General features: G+C 37.8%; 2 protein-coding genes across 12 annotated transcripts in view; both read left to right on the forward strand.

Moving 5' to 3' along the window:
- The window catches only part of chd4b (chromodomain helicase DNA binding protein 4b), a 31669-nt gene extending 30179 nt beyond the window's left edge, over nucleotides 1–1490 (forward strand). For all 7 annotated transcript variants that reach the window (XM_044116875.1, XM_044116872.1, XM_044116876.1 and 4 more), the window contains exon 40: nucleotides 443–1490. In XM_044116875.1, coding sequence (XP_043972810.1) covers nucleotides 443–645 — 203 coding nt within the window. In that variant the 3' untranslated portion in view covers nucleotides 646–1490. The remainder of the gene's footprint in view (nucleotides 1–442) is intronic.
- Nucleotides 1491–2845: 1355 nt separating this feature from the next.
- Nucleotides 2846–23642, forward strand: part of ptpn6 (protein tyrosine phosphatase non-receptor type 6) — a 30158-nt gene continuing 9361 nt past the window's right edge. The window contains exons 1-7 of one of the 5 annotated variants that reach the window (XM_044116878.1): nucleotides 2974–3039; nucleotides 5454–5524; nucleotides 9637–9759; nucleotides 10847–11041; nucleotides 19579–19762; nucleotides 22938–23054; nucleotides 23221–23349. In XM_044116878.1, coding sequence (XP_043972813.1) covers nucleotides 5514–5524; nucleotides 9637–9759; nucleotides 10847–11041; nucleotides 19579–19762; nucleotides 22938–23054; nucleotides 23221–23349 — 759 coding nt within the window. In that variant the 5' untranslated portion in view covers nucleotides 2974–3039; nucleotides 5454–5513. Of the gene's footprint in view, nucleotides 3040–5453; nucleotides 5525–7444; nucleotides 8250–8585; nucleotides 8612–9636; nucleotides 9760–10846; nucleotides 11042–19578; nucleotides 19763–22937; nucleotides 23055–23220; nucleotides 23350–23642 lie in introns of those variants that run through there. The other 4 variants (XM_044116880.1, XM_044116881.1, XM_044116882.1 and 1 more) reach the window with 4 other exon arrangements.

Below are 23642 nucleotides of genomic sequence, written 5' to 3' on the forward strand. Positions count from 1 at the left end.
TTCATCATGATACAGAAAATTGTTTTAAGTCGGTAATTCTTTTATATTGATTAATAAGTACCTCTCCCATTGGCAGATTATTTCATTTATAACAAGATATTTTCCCATAAGTGAAATAATCTGCCAGTGGAGCTTGTACATTTTCATCAATATTAAGGTGGTACTGACTTAAAACAAGCTCTTCTTTCGTTTAGAAAAGCTACCTGTAGGTTTTGTCTTATTTCAAGTGTACTTGGATATTTGTACAGAAACTAGACAAAAATTCTTGGTACGATTTTGTGTTTTTGCTGTGTAGCTTGGTTGTTTTATGAAATGCCATTATGCCCATGAAAAATAGATATCACCCCCCTTTATGTATGTGTTTATGTTATTTTATCTGCTCTTGTTGTGTTTTTTTTAGTGGCGATAATAAGCCATCATTGTTGCTCTGCTTCGTCTCCAGTCCTCAAACAGCTGGAGGAGCTGCTGAGCGACATGAAGGCCGACGTCACTCGTCTGCCAGCCACCATCGCCAGGATACCCCCCGTGGCGGTGCGACTGCAAATGTCCGAGAGGAACATCCTGAGCCGCCTGGCCAGCCGGGGGCCCGACGTCACGGCTCAGAACCAGTCCCAGACTTCACAGCAAATGCAGGTGCCGCGCTGACCAAACCCATCGCACTTTTTTCCATCTCGCTCACTGACTGAGGCTAGTCGCGCCCACCTCACCTCCATGTAGCAGCTGTCATTTATTTTACCCACCTTGTACAGCACAGTCGTTGCGCTGCACTTGCGGACAGCAGCCGGAGTTTATAGAAGGACTGGAAATGTAGATAAACGACGGGAAATCCAAGCATTTCTCCTTCTGGGATCACCTGAGCACTGACATGCAGGCAGCTCCTGTCCCGACAGCAGGCTCCAGCGCGTGTAATATATATATGTGTGTGTCAATAAACCTCATGTTTGAGGCGTCCCGGTTCTCTGTTTTCAACTTTTAAGTCATGGATTTTACTGTGTCACTTTCACCTGTAGGATCTTGTGAAACTCCTGGCGTTTTTGTTGGAAGCCGCCATGTTGTCTCTGAGTCGGTACCGGTACGTTTGATGGGTGTAAGTGTGTTTCAGGTAGGGCGGGTTACCGTGCGTCTCTACTGCAGAGCGACTCGCCATCGATGCGTCAGGTCTCCTGACCTCCTCTCCTTTCTGTCCTCCCTGCTGGCCCATCAGGTGAGCTGCACTGGGACCAGCTCTTTGTGCACACACCACAACCAGAACCATTACATTCCTCAACTGATTCTTTTCCTCAAATGCTAAAAAAAATAAAAATAAAATAAAACCATCTCCATTTGCTTTTTGGTACATTGGACAGTTTTTGGGAAAGATAACAATCTTTTGAGTTTATTTAATTTTTCTTATTGTCTGTTATGTTTTACCTTTTAGCAAATTATTGTTACAACCTTGTTTTTATTGTCGCTGTTTGTTTTTATGACCTATAATAAAAAAGTCAAATGTTTCTCATTATTCCTTCTATTCCTTTATTTCTTTAATCAAATCTATACATAATAAAATGTCTCAATTTTTTACAAAATAAAGTAACTTTTATGCTTTTGTAGGAGACAAATTATAAGAAGAAACATTAAATTTCTTGTCAGGTATTTATACTTGTGCAGCACCAACTCCGCTCTGGGGATGAGCATCATCCTAAAGGTATTCATGTTCTGCATCTGTTTTTAATAATTAATATTTATATCCCACAATCATTTCTCATATGTTACAACCCAAGAACTGAGTGTATTTTGTTCTTCAGCTGGAAGTATTTTCTACGTCTCTACCAGGTTTGCACATCTAGAGACCGAACTCTGCCCATTTTTTTTATTGCAAAATACCTCAAGCTTATTCATAATTCTCTAAATGACTGAAAATTATAATGATGAACTTATGACTTTTATGTCATAATTCTGCACCAGAAAAAGCCGGCTGTGGTAACTTTACTAGGCCTTTATGGTACTTTAACTGGACCATTTTAGCACACAAAGGGTATGTTCACACAGCCAGTAAAGGCAACTCAAATCTGCTTTCTTTTGCCCACATATGACATATATTCAACTTTTTCACTGCAGTCTGAACGTCCCTATTCTGATCTTTTCATCCTAAAAAAACCGATCTGTGCCACTTCCATATGTGGAAATTAACTGGTTTTCAGTCTGAAAGGATATGACGCATTCTGTCAACAGAAAAAGACAAATGCTACAAATCAGGGCGCAAACAATGGCTGAAAATTATAATTATGAACTTATGAAAGAAGTCTGTGTCACTGCATCAAATCACAATCCCACCACTCTTGGCTCTTGCTCTTAATTCTTAATTCTCCACAAAAGGTCATTGCCATTAGTTGTGCTTTCTTTTTATTAGCTTCCCTTATCTCGTGACAATATTGTCGGCTCCCCTTGCTGAATAAACTTTAAAATAGATCCATAAACTGATTTTATTTAAATGTGTAATAATTTCCATTATTACTCCCATAAACAAAGTGCTGCTGTGTGACATCTGTGTTATACTTCTGCGCATGTGGCTTTGGGAACGTAAACTGTTCACACAGACGTCTGAATGTGACTGGGTTTAGTTAGTGTTATGAATGACCTGTTCCCCACTGAAGAAAGAAAATCCCCACCACGGCTGGACAATGAACCAATAACAATATATATCGCGATAGACACGATTATTATAAAGAGTTGGTATATCTGACAGACTAACCAATATGACCCTTTGCCCGTGACGTCATTCTCTCTAGAACTCCGCCCACTCAGCCGTGATGGACGTCAAAACGAGCAATGCCCTTTAAATCTAGAAATATCGCTTCTGTTCGGTTGATTTTGCTTTAAAATGGTCGTAGCGTGCTGCGCTGTCGGCTGCATGAACAGACAAGAATGCAAACCGAATTTTTCATTTTATTTCATAACTTTCAATGAACAAAGATGGCGGCGATGGATAGCAGCCGTCAATCATAAGGACTTCTCAGCCCTCGGTGAAATTGCAGATTTGCGGCGAATACTTTTCACAAGGTAAGAAAACTGACGTTTTTAAACTTACACTATATGTAAGTATGATTAGGAAGATATCAAATATCGCATTATTTAGAAGGTGCGCTTATAACCATTAGTAACCATGGAGAGAGTGCAGCGCCGTCATGTTGCCTAGCATCATGTATGTTAGCATGTCGTCTTATGTGCGTTTTCTTGTTGCTCCGGTGTGAGGGGAAACACTGTTTATGACATAGTGATATAAATCCTGTGATGTAAATCCAGACAAAGTTGTTAATTTGATCAACACGTCAGGAGGAAGGAAGTATGGGTCGGTTTCTAAGCTAGCTACCGCCGTCTTCGAGCCCTAGCCAGGTGTGGTCAGAGGAGAAGCTTTAGCCACTCAACTCAACCACTCATAAATTAATTAATCTAATAAAATCTAAAAAAAATGTGAACAATCCTGACCATCCTCTTTATGAGACTGTCTTGGGAAAACAGAGTGTTTTCAGTCAGAGGCGTCTTCGAATTCGCTATAGTACAGACCGCTACAAGAGATCTTTTCTGCCAACAGCCACCACTATCTACAATAACTCTTTGAAGGATTTGAATTAATATGAATTACAACATTTAATTTTCCTTTGGGATCAATAATGTATTTTTACATATGAATTTTGAATTAAGCAAAGTGAGTGTCACTACATTTTTCAGTCGTTCTTTGATTACCTAGCAACAACTTCAAGAGTAACTTGTGGTTACCTAGCAACACCCTATCGAGTAACTTGCGTATTACTGTAGTAGTTTAAGGTTTCACCACTGTCCCTCATAACTGCTTAAAAATAAAAATAAACTGCGCAGAATGAAAACTGTAGAAAAGACATGAAAGGAAACATATGCAGTTTGATAGTATTTTACACATTTAAAACAAAAAACTAATCAATGATTATCAATATCTGCCGATATGAAACTCTTATATAGGGAAATTTTTTTTTAGCCATGTCTTCCAGCCCTAATCTCCACAGGAGTATGCTGCCACCACCGTGTCTCACAATGACGATGTCCTGAGTATCTGAAAATAATTTTATTTATAATATTATTATAATATTATTTTAGTGATCAAAATATAACTAACGTTTGCTGGACAATAAATTGTCCCAGAAATTATTGCAATAGACTATAATATTGTTGTTTTAAACCATTTTCAAGTAATATATTAATAATGGCATAACAATTCAAGTTTTCCCTCTCAAATAATACACTTACACTAATTTTTTAACTATCCAAACTAAAACATGACAACCAAAAACTATAAATAAATACATTTTAAATAACAACTGAAACCATAAATAAATTGGTTTCTGAAAAAATGTTGAAAAATCTCTCATTAAAAAGAAAATCATTAAGCTCATTTAATTCACCCTGGGATTAATTGATTAATTGCTTATTGCAACAGACTTATGTAATCTATTGATTAGTCAGAATAATTGACTAATTATTATCAGTTAATAATTGGAGAGCAGCGATTCTTAATTGGACGTTTTTTCCTTTTCTACTGAATTTGAAATAGGTAAAACTAAAACTGCTACTTGAGGAGTTCTGAATAAAATATATTTGTAAGCAAAGAGTTTTTAAATGAAAAATTTTAAATTTCTTGTGCAGTTTTGGCTTAATTTCTGCTCTGAATGTTATTTCAGAAAATGACCTTTTCTAGAGTCTGTATACTCCAATTAATAATTCGATTACTAAATTAGTTGACTATTAGTTCAATAATCGACTCATCACAGTTAATCCGATTAATCGTTTCAGTTGCACTGGATTTTAATTAAATGTGCCAGAATAAAAATGCTAAACACTTTTTTCACTTTACTTCACAAATATGTACTATTTTCTTTCAATCTATTTAAAAAAATATCAATAACTAAGCAGTATAAACACTTTAAACCTGCGTATTCATTGATATGTTTCAACTGGCTTTTAAAATCTTCTTTTAGCTCAATTATTTCCTGCAATTTGACGTCCTGGCTCGTCTTTCTGATGCCGAAATTAGCCCAGTGCTCTTTTATTTGAGCACTGAGGGTGAAGAGCTCTCCGTCGTTTGCATGCAGGCCTCGAAAGACGGGGCAAAATTTACATGGAGGCAAATGTAGATCCAGGGTGGCGATAAAAGCCGGAGCGCTCTTCCTCGTGGAGCCGGTTGTGAGCGGGGGGTCGGGGGCGAAGTGGGCAGGAAAAGACACATTTTCCTCCTGCAGATAGTGGAATAATTAGCAAAAATTTGAGTAAATTACTGGGTGGGAAGGGCAGCGCGGCTTTGATAGCTTATCGTAGGAAGAGTTGTTTGCTGGAGTCGGGCTGGTTGTTGATCGGTCACCAGAAAATGGAGAAAGGAAGAAGAGGGGGAAAAAACTGTGAATGGAAAAAAACTTGACAGTTTTCACTCCATCTTGGATTTATAGCCGTCACTTTCTGATCAGGACAAACCCAACGCTGCGCAGACACTGACAGGAGCCCCAACAATGTCTTGTGGGTGAGTGTTTTACGTTTTACCTGATTTCTTTGTTTTTGTCTCCAACAAGATGCTGTGAATTTTTCTCCTGCTTTCACGTTGTTTCCACTTTGCTGCTTTTCTTTCTTTCTGTTGTTGAATCTGGTGGTTTGTTGGGAAATCGTCTCAGAAAGGTGTGACTTACTGATTCAACGCTGGTAAAAAGTCATTTCATTAGATGAGAAAAAACGTCAAACCATTTAAGTTCTAGTTTGCTTTTTTAAATTTACTCATCTTAATTTGAGTTTTCGGTTTTAAAGTAAAAGATTAAAGGATCTAAAACATGAAATCACACCGATACGTTGACGGTTAAACAGCTTTACGTTTGATCAAAGATGATAATAAAATGTCTCAGAAATTGATGTAAAATTGTTTCACTTTGGGTGAGAAGGCAGTCAAATTTAAACTAAAGTAAATTTTTCAGATATTTTCTAGATTCTTCATTCCTTCTTTCCTTTTTTTTCCTTTTTGTGTTTTTTTTCAAGTTTCTTTCTACCGTTCTTCCTTGTATCCAGCTTTCCTTCTTTCTTTCCTTCTCTAGGATGGATCCTTTGGTTCTCTGAGAAACTTTTTCTTCTGAACTTCCCTGCAAATTCCTTCATTATGTCCTTTTCTACCCTCCGATCTCTCCTTCCTCTTATTCCTTCCTTCCTTCCTTCCCTACTTCTTTCTTTCTTCCTTTCCTACTTCTTTCTTTCTTTCTTTTTTTTCTTTCTTTGTTTCTTCCTGTCCTTTATCCCTTCTATACTTCCCTACTTCATTCCTTCTCTACTTCCTTCCTTTGTTCCTTCATTCCTTTCCTTACATTCTTACATCCTTCCTTCTTCCCTTCTGTCCTTTCTTCTGTCCTTCTTTCATCCTATTCTTCTTTCCTTCCCCCTATCTTTCCTTTGGTCCTTCCCTACTTCCTTCCTTTCTTCTGTCCCTCTTTTCTCCTATCCCTTCTTCCTTCCTTCCTTCCTTCCTTCCTTCCTTCCTTCCTTCCTTCCTTGCTGTTTCTGGTTTTTTATACATAAAAAACTTTCTCATAAAATATTTTATGAGAAAGAGAGAACTCATAAAATATTTTCCATATACTTATAGTGAATTTTTGTATTTTAAAATGGGTTTAAAGATCTGAGGACTTTTTGAAAATGTGACTTTAGAAAGTAAAGTTATTAAAAAAATTAAAAAGAAACATTTTACCCTCTAAAACTGCTGAAGTCCCTCAGTTACGTTTATTTTATTGAAAGTATTTGATTACAAACTATCGTTACTCCGATGAAAAAATAAATAAATAAATCCATTAAAATGAATTTATAGATAATAAAAGTCAGACTATACAGCTTTGATAAAACTTTAAAATCTTTTTGCTCATCTTTTCCAGTAAGTAGTCAAATGGTTACGTGCATTTTTGGTGACAGATGTACTCAGATAGGGATCGTCGGCGGGTTTAACCAGCTAATACACTAAAGAGGAACATAACCGGACGGCTTCATGCACAGAAGAAGTTGTGTAATCATTGTGAGCATTAGAAGCAAACCTGCATTAAACTCCTGCGAGTGGCAACAGTCTGGCTGCTCTGCAGCAGCTTCATGTGTTGCAACGCTCCGAGCATTGACCAAACAATCGGGGGAAACATCGTTGTTGTCACTCTGCGGCTGCGACAACTCAACCAGAATGAGCGCTGCACGTGTGTGTGTGTGTGTGTGTGTGTGTGTGTCTGTTTGTGTCTGGAGGAGGGACAAAAAGTCGGAGCAGCTTTATAAGTGTTGCAGAGCACTACAGTGAAGTGAGAGGAATAAAATGCAAGCAGTCGGCGTTAACCACGACGACACCTGCAGGGCTGCATGTGTGCTAAAATGTGCCAGCGCTCGTTGGGGGCAGGGAGGAGCGCTCTGTGCTTTATGTGTATTCCTCCACAATTTCTCACTATGAGACCTTTAAAGTTGGCTCTGAGGAACTGGTTCAACGTGGATGTGGATGGAAACAATTAGTGGATTAAATGCAGACTGTTTGTTTGTGATGTTTTAGGAGGAAGCCTTTCTTTTATCCTTTACAAAATGACTAATTATGATTTAATGTTTGCCACTGCAAATACTTTAGAAGCTCAAACACACCCACACAGGCGCGCTTTGCAGAGGGGGGGAAGGTCAGATTGCAAATGAGGAAGTGCTCAATGACTCTGACCTTTGTGTGATACATGCACACACAGTCATACACACCTGGAAGTAAAGGAAAAACGGCAGCAGTGGCAGACAGGTGGGAAGGTTGAGACACAAAGAAGCGCGGACGACGTCAGAGTTTTTTCATATCTGAACTTCTGTGAAGCGCGATGGAGTAGCTGGTGGATCCACCAGTGAATGGATCTGCACAGGAAACTCCAGTGATGGAGCCGAAAGCTTCTCTGCTCTCTGATTCGATGAGGTCTTGTTGTGGTCGTCATTAAGAAACACGAAGAAACAAGAGCGAGAAGAAGAAGAAAAAAAAGAAAAAAAGCTGCGTCTCTATCTGGTGGAGGAATTCCGGCCTGTCAGCTATTTTTGTTCCTGTCTTGCTTTCACTATTTTGTGAAAGGAGACGTAAAAAGGAAGGAAGCGAGCGAACGACGCAGAAGGGGGAAGAGACAGACGTATACTGTGTGAACGTCCCGACGAGTGACAGTTGTTTTCAGGAGCAGCTGAGAAGAGTAAGTGTTTACCTGCTTCTTGGTTGGCGCCGGGTCGAGGTAGGAAGAGGTCAGACTGCAGGACGGTGCTGAGAGGAGGAACATTTATTAGTGTTTTGTGAATGTGATGCAATAAGGGGAGAGATGGATGTGATAGTTCTGATGTTAGATGGAAAGACGTTCGCGTCAGTCGTCTGGTTAGTGTCTGAGAGCAGATGTGAAAGAAAGAAAGAACTCATCATGTTAAAGTGCACAAGGAGAGGAAGTAGCTAAAAAGTTAGTCTTTACTCTTTTTTTTGTGAGATTAAGGATCTGAAAGGAAAGAGAAAAGGATTCTGCTTTTGAGTTTGCACGTGTTGCACAGGTACAAGTGACTCTTGTTCTCTCTCGTCCCAGAAAAAGTGAGGAGACGACATGGTTCGGTGAGTCAAAGCCTGTCCGGACTCTGCAATGCTCCGTTAGTCATCTCTGGTCGTGTCTCTTTTGTGTTTGCTTGATGACAACTTCTCTGTTTCCATTCCTCCTTCTCTTGTCTTTCGCCAGACGTTCACCGACTTTGCTCTGTTCCTCTATCGTGTGATTTCTCAAGCCTTGTGTGCGAAACGGTCTCTGCTTTAGACAAAAAGGAAGCTTTAAAATCTGTTTGTGTATCCTCAAGATTCACGTTCTTTGATTCTCTTGTTTCTGTGTAAAGTTTAAATAGTGCAATCTGTGCTTTAGTGTTGCTGTTAAACGGAGAATAAAAATGGATTATATGATGCATTAAGTTAAAAAATATATTTCAGGAATCAATCTCTTTAAAATGTGAGCAAAACAGGCAAACGGTAGCTGGTTAAAATGTTACTTGATCCAAAATTAAGTCGGCGACCCAGTTAATTTTTATTCAAACCACAATCACAAACACTTTAACTGAAGTTTTTGATTAAAAAGCAACATATTTTTATGCTGCATTTTGCATGTTTCTGAGCTCAGCTTTTGCGCCAGATTTCTGGGTTACGGGTGTTAATATGTGTTAGGTGTAGCGAATTGCCGTAACTTCATCTTTCACAGCATAATTCAATGAAGCTGCTGATGTAATTTGCATGTCGAAAATGTTTCATAATTAAAAGTATTTCTGATTCAGAATTAGCAGAAAGAATAAAACATTTTCTCTGCAATGAGGATGTTTCTGTTGGAGTTGATGCTGAATGAAAAGGAAAAATAGCAAAATGTGGTTAGAATAACTTATTCTACTCAAAGCATCGGTTTTATTTTTATTTTTAGTTCATGTTCAAAAAGCGACCACGCCGTTCTTGTGGGTCTGTTATTTAATCTCTGTCTTGTGGTATATTAGTGCTGAGAGTCGTGGTTGTTTATAGGTGAACCTTTTTGTTTCTGTCAGAGACAAATACTCGTATTTTTTTTATTGTTTTTATTTTCTGTCTCTGCTTCGCTGCCTGTGATGCAGGTGGTTCCACAGAGACATCACTGGTGTGCAGGCCGAGGAGATCCTGAAGTCTCGAGGCATCCATGGCAGCTTTCTGGCTCGACCCAGCAAGAAAAATGTTGGCGATTTCTCCCTGTCCGTCAGGTAATGACTGGACTTATTGAGCTCCGCCGCTCTCCTGGGGCTTTATTTACTTCCTAATTTCCTCTGTGGACTTTAAATATCACTGAATGCAGTAAAGGTGGAGATATTTAATGAATGCGTGGACGTTATGACAGAGAAAGGTTAAAAATAAAATTCTTGCCGCTACAGGTTGCTATTACTGATAAAGCTGCTGACTGCATATCAGACGTCGTGAAACCTTTGCTCTTTAGACTCAGCTGGGTTTCACTGATCGTAAAATCATCCTCTGTTTTAGAGCTTTTCCCTCTAAAAGGGGATTCATTAATGCGCCTTTCGCTGCTTCAGACACATTTCACCGTAGAAAAGTTGTTGGAGGCTTTCCAGAGGCGCCAGGAGTAAGCTGGGTCATTCAGTAACAACGTTGTGGTTGGTTTAAGTATTTGGGGCTTTTTTGCATTTTGAGGTGAACTTGAGATTAAATAAATGACCACAGCTAGAAATACATGCACACTTTGCATTTTAAAGTGGAAAACCTGTCGGCAGGATGACTATTTAACCCAGTGATTTCTGCAAAGTTAGTGCAAAAACACTGATTTGGATTCCTAACATACTTTTTCACCAATTGGTATTACAAATCAATAAAATTGATAACTCTGATTGTAACTAGATGATAAATTGGAATTAACTGGATCTTAAAAATATAATTTGTGTTATATATATATATATATATACTTATAACATGGGGAAATGTATTTTTAAAAGTGAAATAATCTTCCAGTAGAACTATTGCTTTTTAATCAACATTAAGGAATTATTCACTTAAAGCAGTCTCCTATATTTTGTGAAAATCTACTTGTAAGTTAGTTTTGTCTTATTTCAGGTGAACTAAGATGTTTGCAGTAGAAACTAGACCAAATATTTGGTAAAAATTTTGTGTTTTTGCAATTTTGTGAAGTGTCTTGACAATCAGCTTTTTACTATTTAAACATATTAATTCAGTTTTATCTGATGTGAAAAATGCCAGATTAAACCCTGATGAGCTGGAAAACCTTTCTCACTTCCCTTTCCTCTTGGCATTTTGTTTTTTTGACTGGTTTTCTTTCTTCAGGGTGAGTGACCAGGTCACCCACATCCGCATCCAAAACACTGGAGACTACTACGACCTGTACGGAGGGGAGAAGTTCGCCACCCTGTCGGAGCTGGTGGAGTATTACACTGCAGAGAACGGCATCCTTCAGGACAAAGACGGGACGATCATCGAGCTCAAATATCCTGTGAACTGCTCCGACCCGACCACAGAAAGGTCTGACCTCCCTTAGTTATTCATTTTTATAAGAATAAGCTTTCACAAGGCATGGTTCTGTATGGGAATTGTCCATTCATGTGTCTCATCTAGGGATGCACCAATCCGCCTTTTTCACTTCCAATACCGATACCGATATCTGAGGTTTATTGTCAGCTGATACCAATACAATACAGAAAAACATTGTTGAATTACTGAATTACATTTTTATTTGATAACTCTGCACCAGTACGGCACACTGAAACACACCAGTAACTTTACTAGCTTGGTCAAACATGGAAGAAAAAAAATTTGTCTGCATTTAGCAGTAAAACAGCCAAAGTAAAATAAACAATACAGAAACTGAAACTGACAAAAATAAAATGTTCTAAATATTGACAAGCTTGGTCAAACATGGAAAAAACAAACTGCAATAAATCTTTAAAATGGTTCAGAAAGTGAAATTATGAATTCTAAATATAATGTAAAATAAACAACAAACATAATATCGCTCAGAGGACAAAGTATAGCTAAACTGACTTAAAACATTTTCTTTTTTAAGCACAAATTTAAATGTACTGAAATACAATTTTTTTGATAGCTTTGCACGGCTTTCAAAGTTTTTTGATAACTTTTAATAGATCTGCCGTTATGGATGTCATTGATATCCGATCGAGAATATTTTTCAATATCGGGACTGATACAGATATTAGTATCGAATTAGTGCATCTCTGATCTCATCTTCCTTTTGAACAGATTTGATAAGTTTGGTCATAAATGCAGCATTTCCTAACTGTTCTGAACTTTTGTAGTGTGTTTTTAAACACAGCTGGCTTCATATGTCGTACTTTTTTCCAAAACAACAAGTTATTGTGCAAAACGTTTAATACTTTTTAGTCAAAGCATTCGAACATTGTTGTTAGAGGATTTTTAAGACCTGAAATGAGGCAAAGAATGTAAATCTTGTGGTTGCTGCTCAGTAAAATTGGTTCGGTGGTGTCCGGGATTTTCCAGCGCCTGCAGCAGGACTCGGTGTTTGACTCATTTTTGGTGGGGTCTCCACCTTCACTTACAGGTTAGCTGAGACGACATTTGGTTAGGTGGTTGGGCTAAAAATAGTCCACTGTGACCAGCTACATTTCCTCCAGCAGCCGTTATGTTGCAAGGACAAAAAGCGTAATTTGTCTGTTTCTTTAATGTTCATTCAGTCTTTTCCTCCGGGGGAAAAGCTGTTATTTAAGGAAATTTGAGGTGTTGCAGCATCTTTGTAGATCACAATGTGAGTCAGTAATAATACACCCACCTTTAAGACCTGCAGCGCATTTATTCCTACATCTGGTTCTGTTTTCTTGATTAGAAGAAACGAGACAATGGGCGACATACGGCTGATTTATCAATGCGATTAATTGATTTATTGCTTATTGCAACAGGTGCAACTCAATAAATTTGAATGTTATCAAAAAAATAGATTATTTCATAAACTCAATTCAAAATTGAACACAGATTGATTTATTTAAAGTGTTTTTATCTGTTAATGTTGTTGATGATGGGTTGCTGCTAGGCCTGTCGCGATAAACGAAAAATCGATTAATCGTACGATAAATTAAAACTATCTACGTCATTTTAATTATCGGCGTTATCGTCTCTTCCAGCCTTTTTCTCTTTCTGTTGATGACGCTAAATGAAAAAAGGCTAAACTCCGATGCTCTCCACTGATCCTCCTTTCCTCATTTCCTTAGTGTAATGCCCAGCGCACACTACACCATCTTAGTGCTATCGGTCGATTGTCGGCCCATTTTCAAAATCTGAGATCACACATTAGCCGACAGAAATCCTAGGTATAACGGTTCGATCGGGTTCGATGTGCCGACAGTGGGCACAACATAATGGCTACAAGTCCAGTTAACTAATTTTAAAACCAGGCATTAATCAATGCTTTACTACAATCTACCTGCAACGCATGTGGCTCTAGTGTCAGCGTAACGTCCTGACTGAATGAAAACCATTAGAACCGATTTATGTCACGTTAACGAAGAACAGCTGAAAAGTTACCGGGTTCATAAACGTAGCGATTTCGCTCCAACTCCTCCCCTCGTCATTTCTCTATTCTTTGCACGAAATGTTTTATAACCATTAATGTTGTTTCCACATATCATCTCCAATGTCCGCTAGACTTCAGGTTGCGCCGTGTCAGTTGTTTGGGATTCCCCTCGGTAATTTCCCCTCAGAAAGCGCGGAGCAGAATCCGGCTTTCTGATTGGCTACCTGTCACATTCAACAGGCTGCGTTAACGATCCCAGCGGGGAAAACCCCTGATTTAGATCGGAGCGCCACAAAGATCTAGCGTAACACACCACACACTACAGGATGATCACAAGAGACAATCTTAGAACGATCAAAGTTTTATTGCATCAGGTAGTCGATGTGCCCATCTTCTCTATTTAAATCTAATGATTACTGAAGGGCAATATGGTAAACAGACTTTATAATCTGCACTCTTTTGGTTGAATGCAGTATTTATTTACACTTTGGCTTTATGTTATTTCGTTTTTATTCAAGTACATTTTTGTTAATGGAGACTGAGAATCAATTTTATTTTTATTTTTGGTTGTTTTGTTTATTTTGTTTATCAGTGCCAGTGTTAAGTGTTCTTTTGAAAATAAAGTGCATCCATCTTTGGCAGGAAATCGCATGCATTATTACATCATTTCCATTAAATCAGTGTAAAAAGGTTTTCAAACAATACTATCGTCTATCGCAATAGTTTTTTGAGACAATTAATCGTTCAGCAAAATTTGCTATCGTGACAGGCCTAGCTGCTGCTCTTTAAAAAAAATTCAATTTACTGAAAATTTTTAAATAAAAATGTAATTTTTTATTTGAAATTTTGGCATGAATTACTGCATCAGTGCAGCGCAGCATGGAGACGATCAGCCCAGGTTTCTTTAATAATCTGGATTATTGTTCTAGTTCCTCTCATTTCTCTCTTGGCTCATAGATTATCGGTGGGGTCGAGGTCGGGTCAGTTTTTGGTCCTGCTGGGAAATTAAATCAGATCTCCATAAAACCTTTTAGCAGAAGGAAGTACAAAATGCTCTGAAATCTGCTGGTAGACGGGGACTGTGAATCTCAGAAACCACACTGGACCAGAGCCAGCAGATGACATGGCAACCCAAATCATCTCTGACTGTGAAAACTTAAATTCTAGAAACATTTGCCACTCCTCTTCACTTCCAGACATGAAATTCAAACTAAAGTTTCATCTGAAAGCAGGACTTTGGACCTCTGAACAGCAGTCCAGTTATTTTTCTCTGCAGCCCAGATAAAACCTTCCTGATGTCTTCAGTAATGTAACGTAGCTCGTCTTCTGGAAACATCCATTGTAATCCTCCATGCACTTTTTTTCTACCTCATTTTTTACTTCCACTAACCTTCCAAAATTGGCGAGAACAAAAAATCTCTGATAAAAATCCTTTTTGCTTATTGTTCTGATGTCATTTTCTAACTACATTTTCATTAATTCTACACCACAATCATCAAATACACACTTGAAATCTCACATATTTATCTATATATGAGTTTATTATAACAGAATTACATAAATAAATTTGTTTTCAATGACATTCTAATTTATAAAGATGTATTTGTAATTCAAAACGTTTTATCTGCTTTTTCACTCCTGTGAAATAGATGGAAAAGATTTGATCTGAGATGTTCGTCTAAAGTTTCAATTAGATCTGAATTTATTTTTTCCAGCTGTCCTACAGCAAGAATCACTTTTTTAAGATCGTCACAATGATGTATTATCTTTTAAATTCTAAAATAAATTTTAAAAAATTAAATCTTGGGTGTTTACTCTTCCAAAATATCTACATTTGCTCAACATCTTGTTTTTCTACCTTCAGTTCCACACGATTTGTTATTTCAGAATAACAGTATTAATGTCTTGCAGGTGAAATTCTTTACTATCTTTTATTGATAAATTGAATTAATTGTGTTTTATCTACCTTTTTACACATTTTGCATTCAAACTAATCTACAGAACAATGGAAATTATGAGCAAAGGAAGTTACAATGAGACAGAAATTTATTTCTTCATTTGCTTACCGCCCACAAGCTTCTATTTGTTTTTTATTTTAAGTATTACCATAGTTATTACCAGTGACAGGAAATATCATCATCCCAACAATAAATGTTGCAATAAATTGTCGTTAAAATGTTGCTGTTGCTAAAACATGTTATTATTTTAAGTATGCTGCAAAATTGATCTCAGTTCACTTTTTTTTAAGTGCTAAGGCCAGTTTTCTGAAATTAACTTTAGTGCTTTTTCTTTAGTTTGCAGTTTTATATTTAAATTGAACAAAGCAAATTGTAAAAACATAATTTTTTTTTGTAAATATATACATGATTTGGTTAAATAATTCTTAAATGTGCATTAAGTTTTTAGTTTATTCAGTTTGAATTTAGTTTATATGGCAGATTAAAGGTAAAATCCTTGATAAAATCATCATTATTGAAAAGGACTGTGACTGAGCTGTGAAAATATATGCATTTCTTTCCACTTTAACAGGAGATTTCACAAGAATTTGAGTAACCAGATAAAGCAATTATATTTTAATTTAACTTTCTATAACATATTCAGGTTATGTGTTGTTGTGCTCTTGAATTAATTTACCAGTTTCTGCAAGACATTAAAAAGTCTTGAATTATTTTTTTTTTTTAGTTTCAGGTCATTTAAGACCCTAAACTTTCTATTTCCTTGGTGGCGTCCTAAATTTGCACATTTGTTTATTCTTTGCTATGTCTTAAAAACTGTAGTTCTTAGTGATGCAATAATGTGTTGTAACTCTTTAACAAAACTACAGCAGAAATTTAAAGCTAGATGTTTATTTTCAACCAACTAATTTTGTCTTGAAAATGGAGCATTTTTATCAAGGTTTGGCATAAAATCAAGAATTTCAGTAGTTGACTCAAACCCCTCTGTAATAACCAAGATGTTTGAAGGTGTTGACACATCTTAAGCTGAACTGAAACAGGGTTATACAATAAGATTTTCAAGTAGTGCCCTCTGTTCAGTTGTTTCATTATCGGAAAAACTCTCATTAGCGCCTGCTGCTAAATATAGTCTCTAGATGATATAGATAATTCACGTCTGCATGCAGTGGCGCCTTATTGAAACGCTCTGCAACCTTAATTTAACCAGGAGGAAACTCCTTCAGGTCAAAGATCTCTTTTAGAGAGTTAATTTTAATGCATTTTTAGCTAAAATTTGCACCAACGTTTGCGTTTTTTGCGCAGCAAGCACATGAATCGATGACATTGCAGCTGGAGGTGGAGGTTTTCCGTCCAGCTGGGAACAGTGAGCTGCTCTGATGAAGCATGCTGATGTCCAGCTTAGTCCGAGTGAAGGACACTAGTTTCTGCTGCAGTTTGTGAGAATCAGCTTCGAGCTGGAAGCTGTGCCCTCTAACCGCCCCACCCCTCCTCATCCTTCTCTCTCTCTCTTTCTGACAGTTGTCTAACTTCCCTTTTGTTTCTGCGGTTGGAAACTTTAAGTTTTGACACTTTTGAAAGCAATGGCCAGACCCTGCTTGCTTGCCTTCCTCTATTGCACACTCCATCATGTTCTTGCTTACTCGCTATCTTCCTCATCTAACGCAAACTCTCTGTTGTTTCAGAAAAGTGTGCCTGCATGCATCTCCTCGCGTTACCTTGCAGTGCGCTTGTCCTGACATAATTTCCCAGAAAAAGACTTGAACTCATTAAGAAAGATTTGACTTTGGTCCACTAAAATAAGAGGTCTGCGTCAGGCTAGTTTGTAACTTCTGCAAAACTGCGTGAGAAGACGTTTTTGGAGCGGTGCTTGCGGTTCTTGAATCTTATTTCATCTGGAAGAATTTTCCAAGCAGAAAAAGCAAAAAGAAAAACTTGAATCTTGCACAGGATTAAGTATAAAACGAGAAGCAGCTTAATTTACTGCAGAAGGTAGATAAAGGGAGGGGCATTAGTGGATGTAACATATCGAAAGGGGGCAGGCTAAAAATACTCCGTCCTGTTCAGCCACGAAATCTGTCATCAGAAATTTTCCGACCGCAATGCAGGAAGTTTAGAAAAAGAAATCGAGAACTGTGCCTAAAATTAAGTCAGACTCAAGCTGCATTTGTAAATTCACGGACTCAAAAATACACGGCACAGTTATGGACAAAAATAAATCCAACCTGGTTATAGCAGCAGCACATGCTGTTTTAATTCAGATGTTCCTTTTTCTTAATTGAGTTTATAAGTGCGTCAGATTTACAGTGTTGTACTCAGTTCATAACGCAGCGACCCACATCACTGCAGAACATTGAACGGCTGACCTTAGCTTAGCACAAGAGTCACAATCTCTACTTTTTCTCACCTGTGAGTCTGTGGGAGGCCGGGACAATGACAGCTTGTTGGTTTCTCAAACAGCAAATCTAAAAACAATTAAAAAGAACTTTTCTCTCAGAAAGTTTGCAGAATAAAAGTGCATGCAGGAGTCAGAGTGTGCACTTCACTACTATGTCCCGTCTACAGCCTCACCCTGTCACAAATGTATTATTCATCTTGCATAACCTCTCAGGAAACCTAGAATATAATGTAATTTCACTGTTGAGCGTGTGAATGTTATTTATACAACTGACTTTGTGAAACAAAGAATGTGGTTTACTGTGCTTGCAAAAAAAAAAAAAAAAAACACGGATGAAATATCCTGCCCTCAAAGAACCCAGCTAAGCTTAAAAGTAAGTACACCCTCGATCGGTTCCAGGGTGTTCCTGGATGATGTAACCTTTGCCAGGTTCTAAAATAATTTACATCTGACCACTAGCACACAAAACAACATGCTGTGCATTGTGAAAGCTAAGTTGAAGCAAAATTAAAGCACATCCCAATGCAAAACATGTGCAAAAATACTTAAAACATCAAATTTACATTCTTACATTTCTTCTTTACCATTTTTTATTTGTATTGAGTGTCTAAAATAAGCAAAACAAATGGTAAAGTCAGTTTCTTTTAAAAAGAAAGAGACACTCTAGGTACCTCATCAGGGTCCGTTCACAACTTTCTTTATTGCTGTAAAGTCATTTAAATTTTATTATTCATTTATTAAATTCATTTAATATTGTAAAAGAAACGGTGAACAGATTTTTATCAGTTTGCATCAAACCTACTTGACATTTATTTTGAGGTAAAGCAAACGTGCCTAACCTAAAATTTCATTTCTTTTAAACACTGAACAAGAACATCAACACTTGGGTAAAGTGAGATCATCCTGCATAAAGGCTCACAAAAAGCTGAAGAAGTGAAAAAATCAAAATAGATGTGCCTTCACATAAGCATAGAACATCACTGAGCAGAAGTTCCCCATGCAGGAGCTGTAAATTTGGACCTGAGCAAAGGATACACACTCGGATACCACTTCAGTTCTCAGCTGGTGTCGGTAAGTTTTTGTTAGTGTGGCCTTGTGGTGCAGCAGAGGAAATAAAGCTGTTCTGAGAAATTTCACACTGGTGCAAAAAAAAATAAAAAATTATTTTTAGAGGTGCTAGATTTCAGGTCACATTTTGATTAACGATTGTTCTTCATTGATTTCCTCTGAAGGTCAAAGAGGCATAAATGAACAACAGCCGATGCAGCGTTATGTCATTAAATATATTTTAATATTATAGGACGCCTCAGCAGAAAATAAAAATATAAAAAAAATACACAGGCTATTATTTGACATGATGGAGGATATTGGAAAAAAAAAAAAAGCTTTTTGGACAGCTGCGACTGAAGCCAGAATGTGTCAAAAATGTAGGTTGTGTGTGTGGATAATTTGCATGGTAATGAACTAATGTGTCTGTCAGATGAAAGTGGGAATAATGCATGCTTCTTTTGGCCAAGTAGACTAATAAAGTAAAGTTTCTGCAAACATACCATGATGTTTGCAGTTTCATTTTATCAACGTTTATTCAGGCGAGGTGCTGCATGACGGAGTAGCTTTAGCATGTTATGAAAAATGTAGCCGTTTATGTTATGGAGACGGTTGGTCCTGTTGATACAAGAGAAAACTCCGGTTTTTAAGAAAACAGCGGCTTATCAATTAATGGTTAAACTTTAGATTAACACATTGATCGATAACTTGTACCTCTATACTCACTCCTGTCTTCATAAAGCTTTAGATCCTGAAGGGAGTTGCTTTAATAAATTTGTTGCCATGGTTACTGAGAGTGTAATCACAAAAGTAATGTCCTAAAACTCACTTCCTCAGGCGCTCATTAGTCCTTTTGTCCTTGTGGAAGTTTGCGATTGGTTTCTAACTTTTACAATTTTGTTAGATTTAAACTTTCTTTGTTAAAATGCTGACTTTTTTTTAGATGATTAATTTTGAAGCCGCTAGCCAGTGAAATTCACGGTTGTTTTCTCATCTTGGCCAGAGCTGCTGCAGCCTTTGTCTACTCAGGATGAGGCTGTGAAACTTTACCACAAACGCGTCTAATTTACCCTAGAGATTTCAAATATGAATCATGAGTGTGCCTCTGCCTCCCCCTCAGGTGGTACCATGGTCACCTGTCCGGCTCAAACGCAGAGAAGCTGCTCACCGCCCGAGACGAGCCGGGCACTTTCCTGGTCAGAGAGTCGCTGTCCAAACCTGGAGACTTTGTCCTCTCTGTTCTGACTGATGAAATCAACAAAAACGGATCGAAGAGGGTCTCTCACATCAAGATAATGTGCCAGGTGCGTGTCTTTTTTAAGTCTTTTCTTTTCCTCTCCTGTGACAAAACAGAAATAGGAGGGCGTAAAACCGACTCACATCATGCAACAATACTGAGGGTTATTCCCAGAGTTGTGCAGTGGGGGCTAAAATAAAATTTCATTTCCCTATCTTATGCAATAACAGACTTCTGTTCCTAATTCAACTGTCAGGTGTTGACCATCTGTTCTCTGTGGCTGCTAAAGTATTAAAAATAATTTTCCCTAAAAAGGCAAGAAAAAGAAACAGTTTCCTGGCCTCATTAGGTGTTGAATTCTACATGAGCAGCTCTTTACTGTTTAGTTTGTAAATAAAACTCTCCTCACTTCCTAAGTTATCATCTGCTGTTGCGTTTTTATTTTTAGTTCACTGAATTTGCTACTTAGCCTATTTAAATGGAAGCTATTGTTCCTGTGCAGTGCTATGGGGGAAAAGATCTCTTAAGGCTCTTAAAGGTGTTTTTTAATAAGCTTGCAGCTCAGATCAGGTGCAGTTTCACTGCTCCATCGCGCTCTAATCCTCTGAGTTTGCTTCCACTTAAAGCAACAGACGAATGTGGCACCATGCATTGACAGGAAATTGCCAAAGTATTTTCAACTCTAAACCTTTTTCACAGTTTTTCATGCTAGAGCCACAAACTCCAATGTGTTTTATTTGGACTTTCTGTCCTCAACCAGCTTTGCACTCCGGCAGACTGAAATATGTGTACATTTTTGTTTTCAAAATAGAATAAAACTTAATTTTCGCCTCAGATCCTCAATCAGATTGAAGTCTGGACTTTAACTAGGCTGTCTTATACTTCAAAATGCTACTTTCTAATAGAGGTGGGTGATACTGACTTAGTATTTTATAGTGATATTTTGTGGTATTATTGTGATAGCGATAATTATTTATTTAGTATTTATTTTTGAGGTAATTGCATGGCTGTGACTGCATGTCATAGCACCAAAAACACAAATATTGTTCTTGAAAAACAGTCCTATTTGAAACAGCTTGCTCTGGATGCTTCTTACTTTAAAAAGTGTGATTTACATAAAAAAAAAAACTCCACACAGTAATTGCATAAATCATATTTTGGAGTTTACTGCTATTAATTGTTGCTCTTGTGGAAGAATCAATAAAAACAAAGGCAAACATGTCTGATATAAATGTTTCTAATTTACCATCAATGACGGTAACTTATTATGACAACATTAAATTTAAATTCTTATCATGATAGGACATTTTTCATAATAAATCACAAATGATGCCCATCGCTATTTTTTAAACCACCCACTGTTTGTGTAGAGCTGTGTGTTTGGATCCAGAATGGCCCTTCATTTAGCTCCATGCACTTCCACTTCTACTCACACCAGCTTGTTTCTGTATTCATCTTCAGGCAGTTTAACAGATGAACTCTCACCTTGCCCAGACATTTATAGCTTTTGTGTTTATGTTAGTGACGGGATTTCACACCTTCGTTCATCAGAAACAGAAACACGTATGTCATGTGCCACCACGACGTGCTCCGCCACCCATTTGTTGAGACCGGGATGATATGAAATAAATTTTCCGGTTCGTCCATAAAGCTACACATTTAATTAAATAATGCGCAGCCGGCCGCAGTGTTTATTCTATCCGCTCACCTGTTTAAATACACCTGCAGCGCTCTTCCCTGCCGTTCGCTCTGAACCGCCACCAGGCAGCAGGACAAAAGGTGCCGTACTCCAGGCATCGCTCCCGTCATTTTAAGGATGCTTATTGGTCCCCCGAAAAACGACAAAAACCCGGATATGATCATGAAATCCTCCCAGGCCAAACTTGAAAACTGGACGTTATGCTGCTAACTCTAAGCTTTCGTCAGCAACTTAGGTGGAAGTGAGAGCGCAGCGCAATGCAAGTAATATCCCAGCCGGAAAATAATAAAATATAATTTAACAAAGCTTCGAGGCAGATACATTTTCCTCAAGGAATTTTAATAATCGAGATACTCGAATCACTCGAGGAATCGTTTCAGCCCTAGTTATGTGCAAAGTCATTTTTGCATGTCAGACAGAACGTTCCATCTTGGTCTCTTCTTACCACAGAACTTTCTTCTACGTGTTTGTTGTGTCCCCTGCATGGCTTGTGGTAACGACCAGAGTCTCCTGTCGGAGCTTCGGGTCTCTGCAGCTCCTCCAGAGTTACTGACGGCCTTTTGGCTGCTTCCGTGCTTTCTGCTCTTCGTCCTTACCCATTTATATGAGATTCAGATTCAAATCATTGTTTTTGTCCCAATGGGCAATTCATTTTACAGCAAGTCACAACAAAAACACACCAACAATTAATATTTGTCTAGAGGGAAAAATATTAATTAAAAACTCAAAACTTGTCGATCAAGGTTCTGGTAATAGCAATAAATAAACACAATACATAAATGATACTTAAAAATGTTTCTACATATGGCCATGTCTTGGTAGGTTTGCTGTTTTTAGATTACTGGCTAGTTTATGCCTTTACAGAACAGTTGTGTGCATCACTGGTGTAACTTTTAAAGGCATTTGACTGCACTGGATTTTAATTTAGGGTCACTGTGCTAAGTTGGGTTGAGTAAATATGCCTGGAACATATTTTAAAGTTTTATTTGTGTGGAAAAAAAGTTTTAAATTATGTATTCTCTCTACTTTCCACTTGTATGCTACTTTTTGTTTTGTTTTGCATAAAATCATCATTAAAAACAACGTTTTAAAAAATTACAGCAGGCATTGAGGAATGGCAGTAAGCGTCCCCATCTGTAGGAATTTGTTTTATTTATTTACAACCAACTAAGTTCTCTTGAAATTTTAGCATTTTTAACAAGGTTTGGCACAAAATCTGAGTTTTTAGTAGTTGTAATAATTCTGTAATAATTCATGAAATCTCTTGTTTGAAGGTGTTAAAGAATCTGAAATTGAGCTTAACTACCATTTTAAATAAGTACAACACAGTTTGAAAAAGTAAAAACTGTAGTTGTTAGTGAGTCAAATTTATGTCAAGTTTTACAGTTTTATGACTGTAGGTCAAAAATACTCCTTGCATCGTTTATGTCACTTTAATTTGACATTTTAATTGTGTGGCTTTTCTGTGAATGTTTTCTTCCTCTTTATGAGGTTTATTTATTTAATGTTTGATCAGGTAAACAATCCTTTGTGATTTGTGCAGAATGACCGGTACACGGTCGGAGGCTCAGAGTTGTTCGACACGCTGACAGATCTGGTGGATTTCTACAAGCGCAAAGGCATCGAGGAGATTTCTGGAAACTGGGTCCATCTCAGACAGGTCTGACTTATTTATGAAACTGCAGTGAGTGTGCAGCTCGGCTCACAGCGTGGCCACACAGATAGGAAAAATTAACTCACACATTTCCATTTGGCCTTTAAGGGGTGTGGCGTGGTGCTTTCATTAGCGTGTCTTTCATCTCGTGTCCTTTTTCGTCTTCCTGCAGCCCTATTTCTCCACCAGGGTGATCGCGTCAGACATCGACAGCCGAGTGAAGCAGTTGGACCTCACCTCCGACAAGCCGCTCGAGGGCGAAGGGGAAAAGAGCAAAGCTGGCTTCTGGGAAGAATTTGATGTGAGATTAATCTGGCCTTAGTCATATGTATATCAACCATTTGGTGTTTTTTTTTTTTTTTGTTTGTTTTTTTTCTTTAACGGGTGAAACACGGGAACATCCTAAAGTGGGCCAAATTAAAATAAACACCAGTCGCCTTTTCAGAAACTTTCCATCAGCGTTTCCACTTTCACTTCATTATTACGGGGCAGAAACTAGGGCAGACATTGTGTGCGACTCTGTTGTGGGGGTAATATAGAAAATGAGCCTAGTTTTTTATTTTTTTTTTACAACCTTAACGGGCTTACGATGAC

Source organism: Gambusia affinis, linkage group LG05 (genome assembly GCF_019740435.1).
Source record: "Gambusia affinis linkage group LG05, SWU_Gaff_1.0, whole genome shotgun sequence".
Classification (NCBI taxonomy): domain Eukaryota; kingdom Metazoa; phylum Chordata; class Actinopteri; order Cyprinodontiformes; family Poeciliidae; genus Gambusia; species Gambusia affinis.